This window comes from Silurus aristotelis (genome assembly GCF_946808225.1).
Source record: "Silurus aristotelis genome assembly, chromosome: 6".
NCBI lineage: Eukaryota > Metazoa > Chordata > Actinopteri > Siluriformes > Siluridae > Silurus > Silurus aristotelis.
In genome coordinates, this window is record NC_139579.1 from 13,235,044 (window position 1) to 13,261,300 (window position 26,257).

Consider the following 26,257-nt stretch of genomic DNA (forward strand, 5'->3'; position numbering starts at 1 on the left):
TGTTTTTGACATTTTATTTATTCATTCATTTGTTTTTACATCTGCTTTTACACGCCGAAGGAAAGCGTACGACCAAAAGTATCGGGACACCCGCCTTTTCCAAGCCGTATGTTTTTCTCCCTTGAACTCGATTTTATAGGATTCGAATAAATTTCATTTCTACAGCGATTTTTTTATATGTCTTTGAATTTCTACAGTCAGTTGGAGTTGTGGAACCCTGAGCAACCTCATAAATTATCTCAACGTCTGAAATCATTATCGATTTAACTCCAACTCCTCCAGACCCCACCAACTCCATGTCTTCGGATATGGCGCATGGAGTTTTGCCTTCACTTGGACCCCAAGTCTGTTCCAGAATGATGATGTTCCTGTGCACAAAAGTGAAGATACTTGGGTTGGAGTGGAATATCTCCTGCTAGAGAACTCAAAAACCATTTGAACACCATTTGATAGATGTGAATGATGATTGCACTCCAAGCCTCCTCACCTACATCAGGTCCTGAGAAATCTCCACAACTCTATTGGAACATCTTCCCAGAGGACTGGAGGATATTATAAGAGGAAATGGGGACAAAATGTGAAATAAGATGTTCAAAAAAGAACGTATGGTCAGGTGTCCACAAACGTAAAGCTTTTTAAAAAAATATATAAATAAGATAATCACGTTTTAACTCGCCAAATCATATCAAAGATGCGTTTCTTTCTTTCTCCTAATGATCTTCATGTGATCTTTAAATCCATGTCCTAAGGCACAGCCTAAGGCATTTGCTAAATGTCTTTCATACTTTCATATGTCACCAGCTACACGGCTCCCTATTTCCCAGCACTTTATCCAATTATTTCTTCAACCAAAACGCTCTGATTCTTGGATTCAATCCTGGACCTGACTGTTTATGAGGCATAAACGCTAATACGCTAATACGCTAATTAGCCTCGCTCCACGCACGTCGCTTTTATCCTTCGATTGCAGCCTGCGAATCGGCCTGTGGGTGAGTAGGACAACTCGAGCTGACCTCTTTCTAGTCCCTTTTTTTTTTCCTCCCTACACCTGGAAAAAAAAAAAAAAAAAAAGCTTCAGGACCCCATCTGTTGGGGCGTAATGACTGTGCTATTTGGAGGCAGGAAAGGTTCGTCTGGAGCAGGTGGTATCTTTCGCCGTGACCTTTTAGCATTCCTCCTGCTGCCGTCTGACAGATGTGTCAACTCGATTATTTCAAAAGAGGCCTGAATAAATAACTGATTGCACGCCCGGGCTCACCCAAAGAAACGGCAAATTGTAGAAGGTCTCGCTCTCTTTCCAATTCAGACAACACACACATACACACACACACACGCGTGCACAATCCCGTGCACGAGTGTACCGATACAGCAAACCCATGGACGTATTAACAATATCACAAGGAGTACTCAAGCTTCTCCTCCACTCAGCTGGTGTGTATTTTTTGACTAAATGGCTTTTCATGACGCTTTTTCCTGGTGGACTGGTGTAAAGGAGGACAATGGGGGTGAATTGAATGCCTTCAAGTACTGTTTGCCCTTGAAGCTCTACCATTAGCTGTTTAGGCAGGATAAGGATGAGGAGGAGGAGAAGGGGGGAGGAAGGCTAGGGGGGGACTCAGGTGTTGCTCGGCGGTGCTGAATGGATTCCCTCTCGCGCTGCAAGCGCACAGCTGAGGAGGGCCTGCAGTCTGGGGGCTAATTGACTCCCTGAGTGATTGGAGGATTGTGAAGAGCTGGCCGCAATCAGACCTGCTCTGATAGAGTTTGATGCCTCCCTAAATAGTTTTCAAATGGAGGAGCAGGTGCTGTTTTCAAGCAATCACAATCCCACCGTGTGTGTGTGTGTGTGTGTGTGTTTTCTCACAGAGGTGCGGGGGCATTCGTCCGGATGTCTGTTGCACAGAGCGTGGGCGTGTGCGCTACGCACAGGTGTGTTTGTGTAAACGTACATGTGTGTGTGTGTGTGTGTGTGTGTGTGTGTGTGTGTGTGTGTGTGTGTGTGTGTGTGTGTGTGTGTATGCAGTCCTTTACAGAACAATAGTCACATATTCTTCAGATCTGACCTAAAATAAGGCTTTGGGTAAACCTTTACTGATTTTACAGCGTATGTATTGGCACCCTTCAGTGTTGAGGCTCGTGAGTAATATTTAACTTTAAAAAAAGGATTTTAAAATCACATTATGGAAAAAATCAAATGAAAAGAAATTTATCGTATGTTAAAAAAAGGAAGATGTTGGCTTTCTGATCAAAAGGTCATGGGTTCAAATCTCACTGCTGGGCCCTTGAGCAAGGCCCTTAATAAACCATCCATTGCTCAGGTGTATAACTTAAAGTAATTAAATGTTGCTCTGTAAACAAAAAAATCCAAATTTTTTTTTTTCATTATTAAATAAAAAAAATCTGAATAAGAAAAATGCTTGCATTTGAAATGAAAAAAATAAATGTATCAGACGAATTAAGGATCGTGATACGCGTGACGTGATCGATGTCATTCCTTGCGCGCTATCTTTTCGATGTCGTGGTTGATAAACAGGGGATCGGACACGCCTCGTTTCTCAGCCGTGCACGTCAGCGGTGTTCCGGATCCTTGAGCACGCTCAGTTCCCAAATCTCACAGTCTTCCAGGTTGCACTTGGAAAATCCTCTCATGATTGCGAGTCAGCGTTGTGAGTACACACAGAATTCGAACGGACAGACGGACGGACGGACGGACGGACGGACGGACGGACGGACGGACGGACGGACGGACAGATAGATAGATAGATAGATAGATAGATAGATAGATAGATAGATAGATAGATAGAGAGAGAGAGAGAGAGAGAGAGAGAGAGAGAGAGAGAGAGAGAGATGGATGGATGAATGGAAGGGTGGACGGACAGAGATAGATAGATAGATAGATAGATAGATAGATAGATAGATAGATAGATAGATAGATAGATAGATAGATAGATAGATAGATAGATAGATAGAGAGAGAGAGAGAGAGAGAGAGAGAGAGAGAGAGAGAGAGGGATAGATAGATAGATAGATAGATAGATAGATAGATAGATAGATAGATAGATAGATAGATAGACAGACAGACAGACAGACAGACAGACAGACAGACAGACAGACAGACAGACAGACAGACAGACAGACTGGATCCCTGAGCACGCTCAGTTCCCTAATCTCAGTCTTCCAGGTTGCACTTGGAAAATCCTCTCATGATTGCGAGTCAGCGTTGTGAGTACACACAGAATTCGAACGGACGGACGGACGGACGGACGGAGAGAGAGAAAAAGAGAGAGAGAGAGAGAGACAGACAGACGGACGGACGGACGGACGGACGGACGGACGGACGGACGGACGGACGGAGAGAGAGAGAGAAAGAGAGAGAGAGAGAGGGATAGATAGATAGATAGATAGATAGATAGATAGATAGATAGATAGATAGATAGATAGATAGATAGATAGATAGACAGACAGACAGACAGACAGACAGACAGACAGACAGACAGACAGACAGACAGACAGACTGGATCCCTGAGCACGCTCAGTTCCCTAATCTCAGTCTTCCAGGTTGCACTTGGAAAATCCTCTCATGATTGCGAGTCAGCGTTGTGAGTACACACAGAATTCGAACGGACGGACGGACGGACGGACGGACGGACGGACGGACGGACGGAGAGAGAGAAAGAGAGAGAGAGAGAGAGAGACAGACAGACGGACGGACGGACGGACGGACGGAGAGAGAGAGAGAAAGAGAGAGAGAGAGAGGGATAGATAGATAGATAGATAGATAGATAGATAGATAGATAGATAGATAGATAGATAGATAGATAGATAGATAGATAGATAGATAGATAGATAGATAGATAGATAGAACTAACACTTTAGGGGGAAATAATTTAAGAAAAACATTACATCATCACTTTTTGTTTGGCTAAACGAGTAAATATTACAGCTGTTTTTGAATCGAATAATGAAAGAAATCATTATGACATTTGTTCATATGTAATCTCTGTCTGCAGGCATCTGGAGCGTACGTGTGATTGCTACGGAGATGAATTTCAGCACATTTTGCGAGTGTGTGTGTTAATAGATGACTTACAGTGGATGTCTATCGGCTACAGCCAGTCAGTGAACATTATTGAAAATCCTTACAAAGAACGCTTTCATGAATTCTTCATTCAAAGATATTTGAAGCTTCATTCTGAAGCTGTTTCATTCGTGCTTTCAGAAATCTTCAGTTTTTCCTCCGAATGGAATGCTTGTAAAAGTGTACCATTGGCAGGATTATGACCCTGGATCCATCCATCCATCCATCCATCAATCCATCCATCCATCCATCCATCCATCTATTTATCATCTATCTATCTATCTATCTATCTATCTATCTGTCTGTCTGTCTGTCCGTCCGTCCGTCCGTCCGTCCGTCCGTCTCTCTCTCTCTCTCTCTCTCTCTCTCTCTCTCTCTCTCTCTCTCTCTCTCTATATATATATATATATATATATATATATATTATATATATATAACATGGAGTTTGAGCTCCCTCCAAAGATTCTCTATTGGGTTTAGGTCTGGAGACTGGCTAGGCCACGCCAGAACCCTGATATGCTTCTTATAGAGCCACTCCTTGGTTATCCTGGCTGTGTGCTTCGGGTCATTGTCATGTTGGAAGACCCAGCCTCGACCCATCTTCAATGCTCTAACTGAGGGAAGGAGGTTGTTCCCCAAAATCTCGCAATACATGGCCCCGGTCATCCTCTCCTTAATACAGTGCAGTCGCCCTGTCCCATGTGCAAAAAAAACACCCCCAAAACATGATGCTACCACCCCCATGCTTTACAGTAGGGATTGTGTTCTTTGGATGGTACTCATCATTTTTCTTCCTCCAAACACGTTTAGTGGAATTATGACCCAAAAGTTCTATTTTGGTCTCATCTGACCACATAACTTTCTCCCATGACTCCTCTGGATCATCCAAATGGTCATTGGCAAACTTAAGACGTGCCTGGACATGTGCTGGTTTAAGCAGGGGAACCTTCCGTGCCATGCATGATTTCAAACCATGACGTCTTAGTGTATTACCAACAGTAAGTGTTCAAATACTTATTTTCCTCACTGTATATCAAGTCAAGTCAATTCAAATTTATTTCTATAGCACTTTTCACAACAGACATCTATCTATCCATCCATCCATCCATCTATCCATGTGCTTTCTGATCTCATCTCTCATTTAGTTCATATTTGCTCTCATAATATCTTCCACTCTTCTGGGAAGATTTTTCACTTAATTTGTGGAGATTTGTGGAGACTCATTCAGCCAGTTAGTAAAGTCAGGTATTAATGTTGGTGAGAACGTGAGGAGACCTACTCACCTTATCTGAGCTGAGGGGTGCAGTCACTCCATCCCGAGTAAAGCAGATCTTCATGGATCTGGCTTTGCACACAGAGAATCGTCACACTTGGAGAGGTCTGGCTTTTTTATAGTAGAGCAAGTGAAGGCACCATTTCATGCAACTGTGTGCCTCTAAGTTGGTGGAGAAGAACCACCTATGGATGTGAAAGTGCTGAGGATGGGGATGAAGATGAATTCCCATTCGAGTCTGGTTTGAGTGAAAGTTTCTTCCTCACGTCCAAGTCTCAGGGAGGTTTTCCCTCACCATCATCACCTCTGGTTTGATGAATTAGGGATGAACATATTGTATATGTACTAATTGATTTGCTGCTTTGTGATCATGTCTATTGTTAAAAGTGAAATACACCCAGTGTATAAGCATTCGACCAGATTGCATTATAATCCTCCTAAATAACTTTACATGCTATTTTGCAATACACACTGACTGGCCATGGAAAACGTGGTTCAGGGATACACACTCCACCTGTCAGCAGGGCTTCTGCTCCTCGTTTGTCATTTCTATTGATTCTCGGGAATGACAGATGGTCATTATGGGAGCCTGAGACAGATTGCCTTTATGAGCAAGCCATCTTTGCTGATGCCTGTGCCAGTCTGGTCACTGGCTAGCGCTACTGTGCATGCCCAGTATTTGGCCAGTGGCATGGCAGGCCATTCAGTCATTAATGTCTGCAATCTGGAGTATTAAAGACCAAAGACTCTTTTGTGAATGTGAATGTGTGGGTGTTTGTGTCAATGATACCTACAGAAGCATAAAAGTACAGCAAAGGGCCTGGGAAAAGATAGATCTTCTCTTTTTTTTTTTTTTTTTTGGTGTGTGTGTATTTGTGCTGTCAGCTTGCAATTCAACTTTTCATCATTCTGGCTTTGGAACATCTGCTCCTGGAACATCTGTTCTGTCCTATTCCTCCATTTTTTCTTTCTGGGAAAAAAAAAAGAAGTCGTGAGAAAATGTGGGTCAGTGACCCATTCAGTCATGTAATTTATCCAGACGTTGTCCAGCTGTGACGGATTTTAGTGTGCGCAAGGATGCAATCTCACCGCCACAGCTATTTGTCTGCTAGTAAGTGATGCATAAGAAAAAACTTACATACTGTATAACAAAGCTAAAAACCTGGAGTTACAGCAAGACCATTACAATGAACAATATAAGTACAGACATATTGGGGCACCTGATTTTTTCAGGCACATGTGGTTCTTATTTGCATCCATGAAGATCTAATGTACATAAGTTGGAGTGAAAGATCTGAGCTGCTATAGAGCTACGAACCCTATTGAAGGGATGAATGTGAAAGCCTTTTGCACCCCAGACCTCCTCACCTTCTCACCTACATCAGTATGTGATTTTACTACCTGTCTGAATGAATCTCCACAAATCTCCATTAACACACTCGGAAATCTGATGGAACATCTTCCCAGAGGAGTGGATCCAAATCCGCAGCATGACACTGATACTACTTTGAGATAATTGTAGTTGCAAATGTAAATTTTTTAACAAGGTACGGATTATAAAGGGTGATATCTCCAATAACAACCAGATTGCAGGATACAGATCGAAAGGGTCAGCGCTAATTAAATCTTTCAATGAATTTATCTCGATTTCGCTGACGGCTACCGATGTATTATTCATGAATGCGCCAGAATCTCGCCGCCATCGATACGCGAATGGAGCAGCAGCGGCGACATCGCGAAATCAATAGATATCTAGTCTCCTCAAGGGGCACATTCAGGAACAGCCATACCTGCTAAAAATGGGCTGAAAAAAAATATAGTAGGGTCACAAGAAAGAGAGAAGAAAATAGACCTATAGCACTTCAACCAGACTCTGATAATCCCTTGAGTACACTTCTAATCTAATCTCCAATCAAATACAATGTAATACAATAAATAAAACTCTCAGAACATAATTCTGCACATTAGATTAGATTAGATTAGATTCAACTCTATTGTCATTGTACAGAGTACAGGTACAAGGCTAGTGAAAGGAAGTTAGCATCTAACCAGAAGTGCAAAAAGCAATTTACATAAATAAATCTAATTTAAATATATTATTATACAAACATACATATGTATATAACAACGAATGAATTATGGGCGTGAAATATACATTACTGAGTAAAAGACACAAGATAAAATGTACACGTTGTATTGATACTGACCATGTAGTAAGCATTTTGAGGGTTTAGGGCCTTGCTCAGGGGCCCTTAACACTGAGCTACCACTTCCATCAATGCCCTTTGGACTGAGGGGGACAGCAGGAGTTTGTAGGCAAGGTACATCATCTGTATATGTAACTGAAGTTTTACGAAGAGGAGAAGACGATAGCCACTGTTAAACATGGTGGAGGTTTGATGATGCTTTGAGGCTGCTTTGCATTTGTCTGAAACTGGAATCCCAGAATCTTGAAGCGTGCATCAGATACAAGTTGCCATTTTTGTATCGCGATGAGATTTTTTTTAACATATCTGTTTAACGCATCTGTTAAATAAAAAAACAACGAAAGTGATCAATCAATTGTGACCAATATTTGATATGTAGATTGATTTCTCCTCAATTTCTCGAGCGCGTTCTCTCAGCACTGCTGCCACTACATAAATACGACGCTTCACAACCGAGTTCACCGACCGAGGCGAGTCCTGCGAGTCACATAATATACAGATTAACATGGCAGAGGCAGAGCTGCATCTTCCTGTAGACGGAACAGGAAAATTAGTGTAAACTGGTGATTTGCTGTTTGTCTGAAACAAAGAAATAAAAGCGAACTGTGTACCACACTGAATTGCATCACACCGTAATTATTAATATGATGTATATGAATCGCACATCCCCAGTACAGATGCCTCTGTTCCACTCGTAATACATTCGTTACTGTTCTGCATATGATTAACTCACAGACTCCCAAATACCCCCCCCCCCAACCCCCGCCTCCATCCACTCCAAAGGATTATTTCTGGAACCCCATTAATTGCATGAGAGTCCTAATGTAGATATGGTCATAAAACCGCTAAAGAAATGGAAGGCTAGTTGGTTAATTGACCTTTATTGGGCCTTCTAGTTCATTTGGAGGTGGCAATTAAATTAACATGATAATTTAGTCTGATCGGCAGCTTCGCCCATCGCGGCTGAGCCCGAGGACTTTTATGGGGGCTTGATTTAGCACCCATCTTTATGAAAGGCCTTCACTTCATCATGGATACACCAGCTCAGAGAGGTGATGTGTTCCAGTTCGGCAGCTCTGAAGCACACATTCCGTTTTACAGGGGGAGGGAATTACAGGGACATTTTAATAATGTGGTGGCATAATGGTTATGAAAAAATGCCCGACACAAACATTCCTCAATTTCAGTGAGTGTCAGATACTTTTTAATCCAAAGTGACCTGGGATTTTATTCTTTTAGGATATTACTATTCACAAATAAATTCTTCACTTGAACCCAATCCCTGATCGAGCAATGCCAATGCTCCTGTGCACAAATCAAGCTCCATGAAGATATGCTTTCCATGGGTTGGAAGTTGTGGAAGGTCTGATAGAGCTCTGATCTCGACCTTATAACACTACGATGCACTAAACAAATGTTTTTGAGCATCTCATTCCACATTTAGTCTCCATTTGCTCTTAAATAATTAATATAAGCTCCATTCTTCTGATGTTCCACTAGATTTTGTGGAGATTTGAAGGTGAGGAGCTGAGGAGGGCTGGAGTGCAGTCAGTGTTGACATTTTTTCCAATAGGGTTGAGGTTCAGAGCTCTATAGAAGGAGATCTTTCACCCCAACACATTAAAGCATATCTTCATGGAGCTGGAACAGGTTTGGGTCTCCTAGTTGAAACCTGGCCAAAGACTCGTACGGTATGGACCAGGATTACGACTGAATGTTTAGACACAAGACACACACACACAATAGAGTTGATGATTACAGTCAAATAGTGATTAGTCATTTATGAATGATTCGTTCATTTTGAACGACTCTTTAATGTGACTCAAAAGAACGAGGCTTCTCAAAGAAGAAGCAAAATCGCAGCAAAATCTGTACAGGAAACAGTCGTTCAAGTCTCGACTCTTCTAGTCCGAGTCATTCGGTTGTTTAATGACTCCTATATACATAATGCAGTGCATTGCAAACGCAGGAAAACAGTTTGGAGCGGTTCATCTCATTAGTCTTTTGGTCCGAGTCGTTTGTCCTTTTGACTCCAACGAAATGAAATAAATGACTCAAAAAAAGATTTGTTTGAGATTCAAAGAACCAAGTCACTCAAACGATTCGATCTTCACATCGCTACCAAACTGTATTTGTTTGATGCCCATATTTGTCACAGGACTATTAAAAAAATACAACTGAAAAATCAAAATGAATGAATCCTAATCGCTAGGATAATCCCATGCCGTAAAAACCAAATTGAAACATATGGCGCTCACGAGAGCGATCCAAACTGCACCAGAAACTCCAAACCTGCCCCCCCCCCCCCGAATAAGAACTGAAGCGCCACCTTGTGGAGCAGCATACAACAGTGTCAGTGTCTACAAACAAACTGGGGTGTACGTGTATGTTTTTTTGTTCTTCATGAACATGGATTAGTTCATTCCATGTAATATTGCACCCTTTTGTTTCCGGAGTCGATCACTTGAGGAACCTGGGGGCCTCGCAGCAATTTCACACGTGTTGAGTCGGTTAATTAACTGCAGGCATGCAGGGTTCGGAAACGTGAAATCGCCTCGGCGTGATTCAAATACTAAATACAAAAATGATGTTCTCCACATCTGCTTTTCGGGCGATGCCGGGTGATTTTTACGTTCGTCCTTGTGAGTGTAGAACCTGTGAGATGCTGCGAAGGTGACACACACACTCATGGACACACACAAAACCAATAAGTTGTCGTCTTGTTAGAGGTGAATGGCTTCTCCTAAGTGGCTGCATTCTAATTTCCAGGCAGAGCTAAAAGCAAAAAAAAGGTGTGTGTGTGTGTGTGTGTGTGTGGGGGGGGGGGGGGGGGCATTAATATGCGTTTACATCTGTCTTCTTTTAATATTCATGCCTGAATCCACGGCTCTACGCAAAGCAAATTTTCTGGCCATCTGGGTTATGGCTGGTGGAGGTTGATGGATCCGTTTTTATTCTGCGAAGCAGCAATACATCATGAATTTCCCTCTCCGGCCTGCGAAGAAACTGGAGGATTAATTAGAAAATAAAGGATGGGCTTCAGTAGGACAACCGCACCCCCCCTCCCCCCCATCTGCCCCCTTCTTATTATCCACTCTTCCTCCACACACTTATACACCTTCTTGCACTTGCTCTCAGAGCCCCCCCCCCGAAAAAAAAAACCACACACACCTGCTTTTAGCTCGATTTGTATTTCTATACTGCAGGATCGATTATAACGAGTGACGAGGATACACACGTCACGTCACACACACACACACGCTTTATTTAAGACGCAGATCAAATCTAATCCCAGTACGCTTTTAGTAAGAAAATCGACCGCACCCTGCTCTAACATCTGGATTAGTTTTTTTTTTGTTGTTTTTTTTTTTACGAGGTTCTCTGAGAGCCTCGCATTTAGAAAGAGCTCGTGAACAAGTTAAACATGTGTTCTTAAATATAATGGCTATTTAATGAGCGTGGAGTAGATGGATATAGATTTTATTTTTTTTTTTTTCAAAGTGCTTTTAGGCTCTACAGCAGCCTTGATTAATTATTTCGCACGACAACCTCAGGGTTAGGGAGACGTCTAAGGGGGTCGATGGGGGTAGACGGGATGGAAAGAGACGTGGACTACGTGCACTTTATATCGTCTGCTGTATCTTTTTTTGGGGAATAAATGCAAAAAAATTCGACAATATTGCGTAATTATGAAATATACGAAAGCCAATGGGACTGTAGCTGTGTCTGAAATCAAAAGGTCATGAGTTTAAATCCCAGCATCCCCCCTTCTGAGGCCGGGAGCAAACCCCTTTATATTCAACTGCTTTTTTGTCCACTATATGGGCAAAAGTATTAGGACACCTACCTTGCCCAGGGTTTTGTGGTTCATCTCACAGTTGTTTGAATTTGAAGATCCAAACCGATCCCAGCTTGAAAATGCCCGTATAGTTATCTCCATGTTGATATGAAGATATGGCATGGAGTGGAAGATCTTCAGTGCCCCGCTATAGAGCTTTAACCCCACTGAAATGAATTGAAATCCCAAAAGTACCCCAGGCCTCCTCATGTCCCCTTCATCAGTTCCTGATTTTACTACCTGGCCCTAGTGGAACATCTTCTCAGAAGATTACGAGCAAATGGGGACTAAAAGTGGAATCTGGATGCTCAGAAAGCACAGAATCGTGTACCCAGGTATAAAATCTTCACCCATATTATGTCACTGTTTCTGTGGGAAATCATGAAACAATTGTCCAAATGGTGGGAAATGTATATGTACTTCATTATACTGTTGTCTTTAATGCTGTAATCTGATTACTTTGGTCTGATATTTATATAATTATCACATTAATAATTAAGAAAAAAAGACCAGCAAAACAAAACAAAGAAATGAAACCTAATATGGAAATACAGGAAGTGAGGAAAAAAAGTGAACTTGCTATGTAAAGATCCGAGGTTGCAATTTTTTCCGGTTGCATTACGACACACGTCAGAATATTGATGTGTGTGTGTGTGTGTGTGTGTGTGTGTGTGTGTGTGTGTGTGTGTGTGTGTGTGTGTGTGTGTGTGTGTGTGTCTCTCAGGGGAAAAAACGCCATGCATCAGGCCAATGGAGCTACTCAGTGATTTATTCTGTTTTATTAGTGACCTCCCGGTGCATTCTCATATTATTTGAGCAACTCATAAAATAAGCCTTTTTTTTTTTTTTGACGGCAGGCCTGGGAATCAATTATGCTAACAGTTTCTAATGAATGCACTTCAGGGATCCTGGAGGGGTCGTTTTTTTATTTTTTTTTTGGCTTCTTTGCATATTGATGACATAAGGACAGCTCTTGCAAAGTGATGGTGAAACGTTGGAGAAATTACAGCTTCAATTTAAGAAAGTAAATAAATAAAACTCGTTCCTTTAGCAATTTTACACCCGCATTGCTACTTACACACACACACACACACACACACACACACACACACACACACACACACACACACACACAGATGCACGCCCCCTCCCTAACATGCAGCAGTGGATGGTCCATCAGCTCAGCCATCTCAAATGTATTTATTTTTTATTTTGTATTAATTAATTAATTTATTTTTATTATTAATATTAAGGGGTTTTTATATTTGTGTACTGAAATAAAAAATTTCAAAAATTGGCCATTTCAACCAAATCCACAACGCCACCGTAACAGTATGAATCACTTAAAAAAGTACATATTAAATGATTATTTATTAAGAAATTATATTTTTGATTGTTTATTAATCTACAGTATTTTTTTATTATTTTCAATTACAATCAGTATTTTTGTAATTATTTATTTTTTATTAACAAATAAAAAATGTTATTCTGTTTTTTATTAACAAACATTATTAATCAACTTGTACTTTTTTTTATTAATTGACAGTATATTTTTTGTCTTTTTATTAATAAATAGGACATTGTTCTATAATCTCTTCATTAGCGATCTTCATGGATCTGAGCGTGCTGTCATGCTGTGACGTGAAATTTTCATCCCAACATTGTGGATTGGAGAAGAAGCACCGATGGGTGGAAAAGTTGGGTGTCCCAAAACTTTTATCCATATAGTGAAGTGTGTTGTGGTTGATTATGAAGCCAAAATCTCCGATCTGTTCCATGATAAATCCATATAAATTAAACCGAGGCCTTCAGCTATTTGCAATGGACGATGAAGAATGAACCGATTAAAACCGTGATGTTTATTTGTATCATCCACCTCATGACCTTCCTTCAGATTCCTTCAATTATTCATCGTTAATTAATTATTTATTATTAAACGCGGTAACTGCACTCCGCCTGTTTCCCGTGTCGTGTCGGTGTAGTTACCCTTTTAATGCATCTCCGAGTGGGAAACGTTGCCAGACTGCTATTACCCACACATACACACCCAGACACACACACACAGATCCATCTGAGTACATCTTTAATGCACATTAACCCCACAACATCTATTGCTTCCCCTGAAAGACTGTTCTGGACCTCATCCAGCATCACACACACACACACACACACACACACACACACACACACACACACACACACACACACACACACACTGTAGACTGTAGATGACTTCAGATTGCACACACACACACACACACACACACATCTATTGTCTGAAAAGATCTATTCATTTATTACTGTATTGATGTTTGTGAGAGAAAGTATACACTCTACGGACAAAAGTAGACACCCCGACTTTTCCAGTCATATGTGCTTCTTCTCCAAGCCACAAACTTGGAATGGAGAATAATTGTGGAACGGGATGTTCAAAAAGGGTCTTTATGCATGTCCTTATAGTGTAAATAGTGATGCTCAATACAGCCCAGTATAATGATTCAAATAAAAGTATTATTATAAAGAAGAAAAGAAGATGAAGATAATAATTGTTTTCTCGTTAGACGTATTTTAGCCTAAACGCAGGAGGAACAATACAATAGCTGAAAACTGTGAGGGTCCAGAACCTTGCTGAAGGCCCCTTCAGTGGTTGACAGGTTTGGGATTTAAACTCACAACCTTTTAGTCCTGAGGACAGAACCCAAATCGCTGAGCTGCCACTTCCGAGCAGGAGATGGTCCGGAGGTCCTCCTGGGCTACGACACTGATGAGGTTTTTCACCTGCAGGCGAGGGGGGAGATGCTCCCAGGCCTCGGTAGCTCTCACCGGACCTGCTGACATATGTCACTCCCGATCTGTTCTGCGAGAGACGAAATCTGACAGCAAAGGCGCATGTGGACCAGCAGCACAGAGCTCCGAAGAGCCGCCGCTTCCTGCTAATTGGTGTTTTTGTAATAACACCATCTGTTCTTTAAGAAATTCAGACTGCAGGAAGACGCAGGATAAATTTATGCACCAGACAAACAATGCAGCAGCAAGAAGGAAAACTGCAAGAGGAAATTATACACACTGTGGTACACTATAGTCATAGAATTATACAATATGCAAATGTATGGAAAGTATAGGACTTTAAAAAATACATTTTTATCCTTTTGAAGTGCACATTTGATAATTATTTTTACATATGTTTTATTATAGGACTTTCTGCCATTTTTCTAGATAAAATCTCTTATTTCTGATTTATATACAAAACCAACCACACAATAATGTGCGATTTTCACTATTTATTTACTTCAGTGAAAATCCAAAGATATAGATCTCAAAGAAAGAGGCAGATTGCCACCCAGTGGTGTTTCATTCCACAGCACACCAACATTTATATATATATAAATATATATAAATATATATATATATATATATATATATATATATATATATATATATATATATATATATATATATATATATATATATGCAAGAGGAAATTATACACACTGTGGTACACTATAGTCATAGAATTATACAATATTATTATTAATAATAATAATATTATTATTATTATTATTATTATTATTATTATTATTATTATTATTATTATTTAACGGCTATGAAAATAAATCTGTATTTATCGTCTGTGCAAATTCCTGCCATCGATGGGATTCCAGAAAGCTGTGTTTTTTGACACAATCTGCTGCAGAGGAATCTCCCCTGTTTCAATTCCATGGATGATTAAGCAGGATAATTAAGGTTTTTGGACATCCTCCACAGAGACAGACAGAGCAGCTGGTGACATTCATGCATTTGAAACAGAGCGTCACAGTGAATTCCCATTAATGTCAACGTGTTCTGGCAACGTTACATGAAAGACTGGAAAAGTGGCAGGAAAGATGAACAAAATGATAAAAAAAAAACTTATAACCGAGCCACAAAACAGACTCAGCACATGTATATATTGTGTACACATTTGTGGTGTGTATGCAGTTGTGGTTAACATCGTCAGAAAGATATGTGTGTTTAAATACTACTGTGGCATGAAGGCCAAGAATCAGAAATCTCAAATATTTATTGGTCAGTTTAAAAAAAATGATAAAGCAAACTAGAAAATAACTTGCCAGATGGCACACCATGGTGTCCACCAGCCTGAGCAGCTCGGTCTCAGCTTTGGCAGCTGATCAGACAGGGGACATTAGCAGGCTAATATAAATTAGACCACAAATTGCTCAGTGAAATGTCTGAAATCGAGATGGCAATAATAAATGGGATGTTTTTTCAGGTTAAATTATGTATTCTGGTCCCCTTTTAGTCCTTGTAGATCTATATAATATAAGAAATCTATATTTGTTAAATAAAAAAGTCAATTAAAACAAAAAAAGTAAATTTTTTTTAATACAAAAACAGTCCAAGTTAAATGAAAATGTTTCTATTTTAAGTAAAAAAAAATGTTTTTAAATAAATTTTAAATAAAAAGTCAATTAAAAATAAAGTATGTTTTAAGTAAATAATAATAAAAGAGACGATTTTAAAATTAAAAAGTCAATTTGGGAAAAGAGTTCGTTTTAAATACGTTTTAAATAACTATGTTAGTTATTTTTTTCTAAACAATTTAAAATAAAAGAGTTCATTTTTAATAAAAAATAAGCTATTTTAAATTTAAAAATCGGTTTAATGAGATATATATATTTTTTTTTTTAATTTTAAATAATAAATCGATTTTAAATGGAAAAACTCAATTTGGGGGGAAAAATAAATATATAAATATAATATAAACATCCGGTTATACCCGGAAGTGCCAGCGCGGCTCCATGGAAACAGCGCACGCCTTTTTCGAATATGCGCTTAGCTAATGTTAGCTAGTTCGAGAAAGAAAAAAAGAAAGAAGAGGAAATCTGCGTTATATAGTAAGAAGAAAACCAAGTATTTGTGTTGAAAGTACTTGTAGTTTGGAGTCTTGTCATTTCGGCGTCATGATGAGTCGCACACCGGACGCACGAGCGAGGTAAACAGAGCTGGATTAGCTAAATGGCTAAAGACTGCTAGGCTAGCTAGTTAGCCTGTAAGTTAGCTAGCTGGCTAAGTGTACCAAAATAACGTGTCAATATGTTTATGAACGCTGTGTGGCCAAAAGTATTCGGACACCCTCCTTTTCATTCCCTTTGAATTCTCCACCAGCACACTCCAAAAACCCAGTGGAACATCTTCTCAGAGGAGTGGAGCTTATTATAAGAGCAAATGGAGACTAAATGTGGAGTGAGATCCTCAAAAAGAACATAATCCTATCCCCAGGAGTCCACATACTTTTGCCCATATAGTAAATATGTAAATACAGTAAACAAACCATGTGGCTCAAATATTTGTATCCATATAGAGACACCCAGACCAAGCAGATCCATGACAGCATCAGCCATGTGGAGAAACATTTTGGGGAGATGTGCCAGCTTCTCGCAGGGTATGTACGTAAAACGGCCCGGCTCAGAGACAAGGCTGACCTGCTGGTCCGGGAGATCGGTGTCTACGCAGACGTAGAGACGCCCAATCTGAAAAACGGACTGAAGCATTTTGCTGATCAGCTCTCCAAGATTCAGGACTACAGACAAGCCCAGGTGGGTTCATGAGATCTGTATTAACTCTTGATAGAAGTCCTGAATTGTTTCCAACTCTGTGTCATGTATCGGATCTACAAATTGATCAAATGCAGTGAAACGAGGTGAAGAAACAAGATGTCTGACATCACGGTTTGAAAATGTGTTAAAACCCGAAAGCTGTGATTGCAGAAGATCCTTCTGAGAATCTGGAATTTCTGATTCGAGGAGTTTTTAAGATACGCCTACAATTGTTTCTGCTGTCTTATGAAATTTGGTGTAATTATATTTTTTTTGTTTTGAAGAAATAATGGATGGATGGATGGATGGATGGATGGATGGATGGATGGATAGATAGATGCATTCCTTCATCCATACATGCAGCAGAGTTGGATGAATATTATGCAGGATAAATGAAGAGCATTGCTATGCATCTTACCATATGGGTGGATGGAGAGATGGATGAATGAATAAACATTTGGCCAGATGGATAGATATGTGCATGCATTTGTCAATCCATAGACACAGGGATGGTGGGATGGATGGGTGAGTGGATAGAGATAGAGAGAGAGAGAGAGAGAGGAGATTTTTTCCAGCTGTATGCATAAATAAACATTTCACCTGATTGATTGATTGATTGATTGATTGATTGATTGATTGATTGATTATGTAATAAAAATAAAAAAATATATATATATTTTTTTGTTTATTATGAGGATGCAAATTATTATGCATTCATTTGCATATTGATAAAGAAAATGATTCCACTGTCGAATAATTTTATTGATTGATTTATTCTTTATTCAGGTTGAAAGACTCGATGCCCGAGTGGTGGAGCCTCTGAAAGCGTACGGTTCGATTGTGAAGCTGAAAAGGGTACGTTTCTGGTTTCGTCTAGACACCAGACGCCTCGTCTCTTACTCAGAGTGATCACATGAGGGCAGCATTACATTATTCCTGTGATGAAACACGTTCATCTGTTTATTGAAGCAGGTGGAATTTGGTGAAATTAACGGTCACATGTGATACAGTGAAGAAATGAAGCTGATGGTTGGGATTGAAATATTAAGAAATGATTTTAATAGAAAGTAATGAACCATATACAATTTGTGGACACCTGACCATAACTTTGTGCTTTTTAAACATCTCATTCCACAGCTAGTCTCCATTTGCTGTTATAATAACCTCCACTTTTTTAAAATCACATATGTACCTTATGGCCAGGTGTCCACAAACCTTTGACAATATTGTGTGTGTGTGTGTGTGTGTGTGTGTGTGTGTGTGTGTGTGTGTGTGTGTGTATACGACGTGAGAGTCTCATCTTCAAACATGCATCATGAAGACCTCTACCCTGGATGTTCTGATATTCCCCGGTGATTAATCTTCGTTCTCCCGAGGCCCACAGCACGGCGTTGTGAATATCTTCTGGAACGAGAGATCTGTCCGAGTGGTTTTTTTCCATTATTTAGACAAACCAGAGACGACTTTTCTGCTCCCTCATTCTGCCATCTGTGTTTTGATAAAGAAAGATTAATGAAGCTGAAGCAGCACAGGTATGACGCACAACGTTTTACTTCAGAAAACGGTTCCTTCTATTGTTCCTCACTGCTCGGCTTCTCCACAAGCATTGATCCTTCAGAGTATTGCGCTTAGTGAGCGGTTTTCCCCTCAACATACCATCAATCGTCCTCTTGTAACTGGTCATCCTTCTCTTCATACGTCTTCTTGTCAACGACTGGTGCCCCACCCTGGAGGTTCTTCATGGAGGAAGCTGACAATGACCCAGTGGTTATCGAGCTTCAACCTCAACAATGTCTGAAAAGGGTTTTGGGTCGAGTTGTCGAGGGTTCTGAGTGTTGCATAAGGGCCCAGGAGGAATCGACATCCGGCTTTTATATTTATTACGTTCGGATACCAGTGCTGGGGTGGCAGATGGGGTGGCAATGCTTGTTCTTAAGGTGGCAGTTGCCACCCCAGTGGATCCGCCCACTACTCATGATCAACGCGTGACAATATTACATCTCCAATATTAATATCCACTGCTTTAAGTCACCTGGGTGATGCTGAATTTGTTTTGTGATCTGATGTCATTTTTTTCACCTGGCAAGTTTTTGCAGGTTCGGCATCAAACCCAGTCTGGAAGACCGTAATCACCTATGTATCATATGCTAACAGACCTGAGATATGAAGTTCAGATGGCTGGTTATCAGTAGGGGGCGGAGCTACCGGGGTGGCAACTGCCTCCTTAAGAAAGATCATTGCCACCCCGGTAGCTCCGCCCCCTACTCATGAACTATTAGTACATTTTGTGAATCAATCGCTCGATAAGCGGCTAGCGTAGAAAATTTTTTTTAAAAAGAAGAGTGCATATTATCTTTTCAGCACTTTTCTTTGTTTTAAAAAGATTTTATTCCCATTTTCTGCATTTTTCTTTGCCTGCAAAAAGTTCAACCAAGTGCACCAGTAGTGTCTCTCTTTAATCTGTGTGTATGTGATGGAGCTCAGTGTGCTTGTGAGTATCTCCACAGCTTCGATTGAGCTAAAAACCAAATGCGATTGAAAAAATGTCTCTCAGTGGCACTGCACAGGTTTGTCGTATCTATCCGAGGCCTGCAACTCGGCACCTCGGCTTGCCACTCGTTCCTGACGTTTTCCTCGAACTCGCAGGAGGACCTGAAACTTACCCAGAGTGCCAGGAACCGAGAGGCGAAGCAGATGCAACAGCTGGAGAGAACGAGACAGAGAAACCCCTCTGACAGACAGATCATTGTATCCTTCCTTCCTGCTTCTTTCTTCTTTAAACCCGCTCAGTGCACATGAACAAACGCTGCAGGTTCAGACTTGTGTCGCTCATCAAAGGGTGAGGAGGTTCATTAGGAGTAAACAGGCAGCGTGTAGAGTCTACGGTGTAAAGCGGGCGTGGAAAAACATTCGATCCTCTCCAGGGAAGAAATCGGTTAAATGTAAATGATTTGAATATTAATGAATGCATTCAAATTTGTATTGAATGTCATTGTAATAAATTTGAATATTCTCAAGATACATGGGAATTGTATTAGGATAAATCTGAACTGGGGAGGTGGTAGTTTAGGCATCGGACTTTGGATCCGATGGTCATGATTTCAAATCCCAGCTGCCACTTCTGGGCCCCTGAGTAAGGCCCTTAACCCTATAGTCTGCTGCCTGATGTCATATGAGACTACTCGCATTCGAGATAATCTTTCGCGCAGGAGCTGAAGAAGCGGTGCAGCCCCAAACACTTTCGTTTTACATAAACGGCTCGTCCATCGAAACCCCCCAGTTTCAACATTTCGACATTTTACTTCTCTCTCGCTGCCGCGAAACTCGCGTAGCCTCGAGAGGGAAGCGGCACGTCGTCGACCCGAGCGCTGCATACCGCAGGCCTTCGTTTCCTTCATTCATTTATTTTTAACCCGCACTAGGATTGCAACATTCCAGGAATTTTCAAAAACGGAAACTTTCCATGGGAATTAACACAAACGCACAGGTTAGCCTATAACAGGAAACATAAACGTAGTTGGAAAAAAAAACAATTTTGCAGGATAGTTTTGGTAAAAACAACCAGATTAAAGGCCTTTTCACTTGAATTTTTCTCCTGCACACTGCATTCTTACTGCAGGGCCACTGAGGCCACACCCCCTACATGCACTGCGCATCCCTCAATCACATAAAACACATCATTTCTTGAATCCTGCACAGTTTGTCTAAATTTCCCCCAAATTTCGAATAAATTTGCATAAATTCATGGTACGTTTCCATTTTGGAATAGTTCCCAAATTCCCCAGATGAGGTCCCCGTGGAAAGTTTCCGGAAAGTTTCCACCCCTTTGCAACCTTCGTCCACACCGATGCGTTTTAGTTTATTTTTCTCAGCCTTTCGCCGTCCGTCACAACGGGAACGTAGCTTTTCGAAAAGCGCGTGAAAAGAGGCGTAGATAAGCGTTTTTTGGGAAACGATCGAAAAAGTGTGGATGGTTTTTAGACACTAGTGAATGTTTTATTCTTCTATTCTCCTTAACAGCGTTTTTTTTCTTTCACAGTCACAGGTGGGTTTTCACATTTAAAAAACGAACATAGAGCATCACAGATTTATCGCGAATCACAGCGTGCTCTGTTCCGGAACCGATTTCCGCGAACAGACCGCACGTGTGAACGGTTTATTCCTGCATCGTGACTGTCGGTTGTGTCGTGACAGGCTGAGAGCGAGCTGCAGCGAGCCACGATGGACGCCACGCGCACGACTCGCCAGCTCGAGGAGACAATAGACCTGTTTGAAAGGCAGAAGATCCGAGATATCAAGGTTACCACGATTGCACAATTTTCTGTCTGTCGGGTGAAAAGCGTTGCATCACTTCCCGAGTTGTTACAGCAGGATCTGAACGTCTAGCGAGATCTGGACGTGTTGTAGATTTGATCAAATGCACTATGCAGAAATACACAAGATCGTTTAATTTATAAATGTATTTATTTTTAGAAGCTTTACTGAATTAGGGATCTAAAAATTCCACTATATGGACAAAAGTATTTTGATGACCTTTCCTGCCTTATGTGTCTTAACATGAGGTCGAGGCATGAAACTTTCCCTTCACTTGAGCTAGAAGATCCAAATCTGGCAGACCATGACAATTCCCCATGCACAAATCCAGCAGACATGGTTTACATGAGTTTGCAGTTTCCAATCTCGATTGGCCTGCTATAGAGCCACGCCAGGTCTTCTCGCATCACCTACAGCACCTTTTGTTGAGATTATTATAAAAGAAAATGTGAACTCCATGTGAAATGGGAAGTCCAAAAGGATTAGGCGTCCACAAACTTCTGTCCGTATAGTACATATGTAGGCAAAGCCAACGTGACATCGTAGTGCATGATGTTTGTTGGATTTTGAAGTGAAAACTAGTTAAATAATAATTATATCAGCGGAATAAAGAAAAAGCGACCCTTTTCTTAAAAACCTGGCAACCGTGGGCTCTTCTGATCAGCCAAGTCTTTGGAAATAGTTTTTTAATTTTTATAAAAACAGAAGAAAAAAACATATAAAATACAATAAAACACAATCTATTAAAGTAAACATCTCCTCAGGTGTTTTTGGAGATCTAAGGAGTAGCTTCTGGTGGAAAGAACGTCGACATGGGGGAAGATGGATTGCGAAAAGGCATCCTCATCACCAAATGTCCAATGCCGTTATTCATTTCCAGTCCAAATCCGCCCTCAAAGCTCCTGTGTTGCTGGTAATCTCATGGATCCCCAGGCCGTTGATGCGAAACCATCACCAGCTGCACGGAGCGGCTTCCAATCCAAAAGATCTCCATCCAGGCAGATCCGCGGTACAGGCAAACGGATCACTGGTACCTCAGGATCTCCAGAGGGAGAGAGAATGAAATTATTATTATTATCGATCGATTGACATTTTTTTTCACCAAATATATAAAGATTTCAAAAAAGATGGTCTTTATGTATTTTCACTTCAGAAATCAACAAATTGTGTAAATCGCAGATATAATAAGAGCACAGCTGCATTATATTTAATCTTTTTTTTTTTCCACAAGAAAATCTTCGGGGAGTTTGTGACGGTCGAGATGGCATTTCACGCCAAAGCGCTGGAGGTCTACACCACCGCCTATCAGCACATCCAGAACGTGGATGAAGAAGCCGATTTAGAGGTAAAACAACTCAGTAATTAAATGTAACAACCTCCACACTATGATAAACCTTTTTGCCCTGTTGTTTATAACAAGAAGTCCAGAGGCTTAATGACACTAAACTTCCTTATGGCTGTTTTTTTTTAACCGTCGTTTATCAGAGCAGAAGGGCAAAGACTCGACACACGTGCACATGCGGGGTATAACCTACTGTGATTGCCCTGTACACGTATATATCTCGCTCTGTATCACGAGATGTTTACGCCATACGTTCTCCTTTCACTCAAAAAAAAAATTCAGAGGCACACACTTGTGTTCGGACACGAAATTGTCCCTTCACGTGACCGTGTTCCAGCATAAGACATGCACAAAGCTTTGTGCTTCATAAAGATTTACTGTGCATGGACAAAAGATCTCCTGCTATATGCGGGAACGGATCGGAAGATCTCTAATGGTTTGCTATAAACCCTATGAAGCACCTTCGGGATGAATCGATTCGCCTGACTTTACTAAATTCCTAAACACGCACACATATCTAGTGAAACATCTTCATCGGAAGAGCGGAGAATATCATAAGAGCAAACCGGAGACTAAATGTGGAACGCGATGTTGAAAAACCACATACCAATCGTACGGGTAGGTGACGAATGGCGGTTCGACGATATCGCTGTGCCAGGGATCGAGTTCGTCCTGCTGTTTTTGGCACTGAAACTGAACTGAAGAATAATGGCTCCGGTATGAGGATTTTTGTAACATGAGTCAAAAACCAGTCGCCGGTGTCGCAACGGCCGCAGAAAACCCGAATCAGCGATTGCTCAATCTTGAAGATCACGCGAGGCGTGTATTGTTTAGCGCTATCTTTACCCGACTTCTCATCCAGCTGCGGTTATCTCTTTATTGGAACGCATTTTTTTTCTAAGATACAATCAGTGCGTTTGAGGTCACACGCTTTTCAATTCACCGTTCTGTACGTATGCTTTATAGGCTAAAGTCGGAAAACACCTGCCTGGGGTGATTCTTTCACAAATCTGAAGGCACACAGAATAGATTTGGTAGCATTAAATCTTCACCTGACTAGGATTCTTTACATGGGTTGGAGTGGAAGATCTCCCGCTATGCAGCTGACTGCACCCCAGGCCTCCTCAGCTCCTCAACTACCTCAGTACCTGAACTCACTGCCTGCTTTAAATAACCCATAACCCATCCAGATCATTTAGATCAAGAGATCAACATCTCCTCTGTCCCATGATCTCACCTACAACAGAGGGGTGATGGAGCCCCTGGTGATGGAGAGGTGATGGTTCTTGTGGCTTTACTTGTGCATGTTTAGATGTTTATCTGCTCAGCAGAGTGTCGTGTTCATTCTCCTCCTATTCTCATCAACAAAGCAGTATAGACTCCTGCCTGCAGGATGTTTTTTGTTTTCCGCACCAGTGTATGTGAATTTATAAGACTGTTCTTGTATTTACAAAAATCTCAGAAGTTTCTCGAATATCTTAATGACTGTTCTGTACTAAAGCTGATCAATTCTCCTTCTACTTCTATATCATTATGAGATGAGTTTCGTAGCTTTTCACAGAAAAATAATCCACATTTTTTTTGTCAGGTTTTCCGGAGCACCCTGCATCCCTCTGACTATCAGTCTCGCATAGAGATCGTCCGTGCTAACTCCAAAACATCCTTAAATCACACCAGCGTGTCCATGAGTAAATCGGGGACCTTGCAGGTGAGCGTCGTAAACGTCTCCGTCGAATTCTATTGCTTTGTTGTTGATCACGCCCACTTTATTACCGGATTGCTTCTCATAAATCACTCGATGTTTGTTGTTTTTTGCTAGAAAGCTTCCTGTTTCCCTATTCGGCATAGTTACAGTGATATACCTTTATAGTTTCATGACTGCACACAGGTATTGAAGTAGTATCTGTTTTTTGATTATCATATGATGATCAGTTATTACCTGATGAACTCAAATGTTCATGCTTGCTGGTTGTTCAGGTTATGAAAGAGTTTATAGGATATTGGAGTGAAGACAAGACCAGATAAATCTAATTATATTATTAATAATTTATATTTAATAAATGCAGCGCTCTCCGTGCAGCACGCAGTTTCAGCACGTGGCGTCAGTGAATCGCCTCTAGAGGCCGCTCTCGTAACGTCGGCGGACCAAAAGCCGGAAAAACTATTAGTATTTTTGCGGACGGCTGATAGTTCCAGCAATCAACTATTAATGGCGATTAATCGGCAAAAAAATTGTCCCACGGCGTTCCACGGAAATCCGCTCCATGTTCCGATTGCCGCATTTCTCCCACACTTCGCCATTTAGCAACATTGTTCAAAAATGTCGGTCTTGCTACAGTTACACAGCAACGCTAAATCGGTGATTTCTAAAACAGACCCAGGCGACAAAAGGACAGCGGAAAGGGGTTGAAGACGATGAAGAAGAGGATGAGGAGGAGGAGGAGGATGACGACGAGGACGATGATGATGATGACGATTTGGAAGACGTTACAGATGACGAGAAATAATTCGTCTGCTTGTGCCATGGTACTTTTTTTTTTTTTTTTTTTTTATCTCTCAACGTCTTGTGTATTAATCGACCAGAAGTCGTTATTAACTCTGATATTATTGCCTATTTTTTTTTAAGTTTTATATAAAGCATGTGCAGTGTTTTTTTTTTCTTTTTCTAGTGCCAACAGTGTTTCATTCTTTGCTCAGTGTTAAAAAAGCAGATATGATTCATTCACGTGACTTGAATATACTCCAGATATTTTTAAACGATGGCGTAACGGTGTCGCTTCTTGCGCAGAGCGGAATAAAAGGACGATCCTGAAGTCCTATTAGATTTACTCTTTCCACGCTTTGATGACTTTCCCGTATAAAACGTATTTATAGAGAATGGCGTGAAAAACAAAAAACATCCCGTGAGTGGAAGTTGGAGGGACGGTGGATACCTGAGGTCTGAGGCGAGTGTGCTGGAGACATGAGGGTTCCAGAAACACTTTCCTCGAGACAGAAGACTGTGTAGGATTTCGGTCCGAGATCCTGCGGTGACCGAGTCACCAATCAGGGTCGAGCACACGCTCTGTTTTACACGTGTTCTGATCGGCGCTCGGTGCATCTACTGATCACCAACGTACAGTTCAGCATCAGTTCAACAGCAAGCAGAACATTTAGAGAGGAACAAACGATGAAGAAACTCCAGACTCGAACTCGCCACAACACACGTGACCTCGTTTACACGTTTTTTTTTTTTAAGTTTTGGGCTCATGATCATTGTAATAGAAATGAATCAGTGAGTCATTAATATCATTCTATTAATAGATCAGTGTGCTGAGAGTCACATTCGAGTCTTTTCACATGAACTAAGTTGATTAAGTAATGAGTCTTGTGATAAAAATGATTGAAGGAACATTATAGTTATATTAAATTATAGTAGTTTGAAAACTTAAGTACATTTGAAGGTAAAAAACTTTGTAATTTTATTTAACATTTAAAGGGACAATTTTACTGGAGACATATTTTACCAGAGTGGATCTGTACGTTAACTCAAATACATGCTTTGTGTACTAATATATATATATATATATATATATATATATATATATATATATATATATATATATATAT

General features: G+C 40.7%; 1 protein-coding gene and 2 long non-coding RNA genes across 3 annotated transcripts; 2 read left to right on the forward strand and 1 right to left on the reverse strand.

Annotated features, from left to right (window-relative positions):
* Nucleotides 1-246: 246 nt before the first annotated feature.
* LOC310727198 lies at nucleotides 247-11,743 on the reverse strand. Its single transcript, XR_014533965.1, has 3 exons — nucleotides 11,405-11,743; nucleotides 6,141-6,320; nucleotides 247-368 (listed from the first exon to the last, which is right to left on the reverse strand). It is a non-coding gene; the product is annotated as an uncharacterized lncRNA (long non-coding RNA).
* Nucleotides 11,744-16,178: 4,435 nt separating this feature from the next.
* On the forward strand, nucleotides 16,179-25,410 carry cibar1 (CBY1 interacting BAR domain containing 1). The gene is made up of 10 exons (XM_083544488.1): nucleotides 16,179-16,388; nucleotides 16,758-16,992; nucleotides 17,779-17,847; nucleotides 19,639-19,783; nucleotides 19,917-19,927; nucleotides 21,032-21,037; nucleotides 21,187-21,291; nucleotides 22,538-22,651; nucleotides 24,237-24,356; nucleotides 25,024-25,410. The coding sequence occupies exons 1-10, from the start codon at nucleotides 16,357-16,359 to the stop codon at nucleotides 25,153-25,155; spliced, it is 969 nt and encodes a 322-aa protein (XP_083400614.1). The 5' UTR covers nucleotides 16,179-16,356; the 3' UTR covers nucleotides 25,156-25,410.
* Nucleotides 17,935-18,428, forward strand: LOC310727192. Its single transcript, XR_014533958.1, has 2 exons — nucleotides 17,935-18,246; nucleotides 18,285-18,428. It is a non-coding gene; the product is annotated as an uncharacterized lncRNA (long non-coding RNA).
* Nucleotides 25,411-26,257: the final 847 nt, after the last annotated feature.

Coding starts and splice junctions, on each gene's coding strand:
- cibar1 (XM_083544488.1), top strand. CDS start 16,357: ATGATGAGTCGCACACCGGACGCACGAGCGAG. Junction 16,993..17,778: donor AGGACTACAGACAAGCCCAG/GTGGGTTCATGA, acceptor TTCTTTATTCAG/GTTGAAAGACTCGATGCCCG. Junction 22,652..24,236: donor ATGAAGAAGCCGATTTAGAG/GTAAAACAACTC, acceptor TTTTTTTGTCAG/GTTTTCCGGAGCACCCTGCA.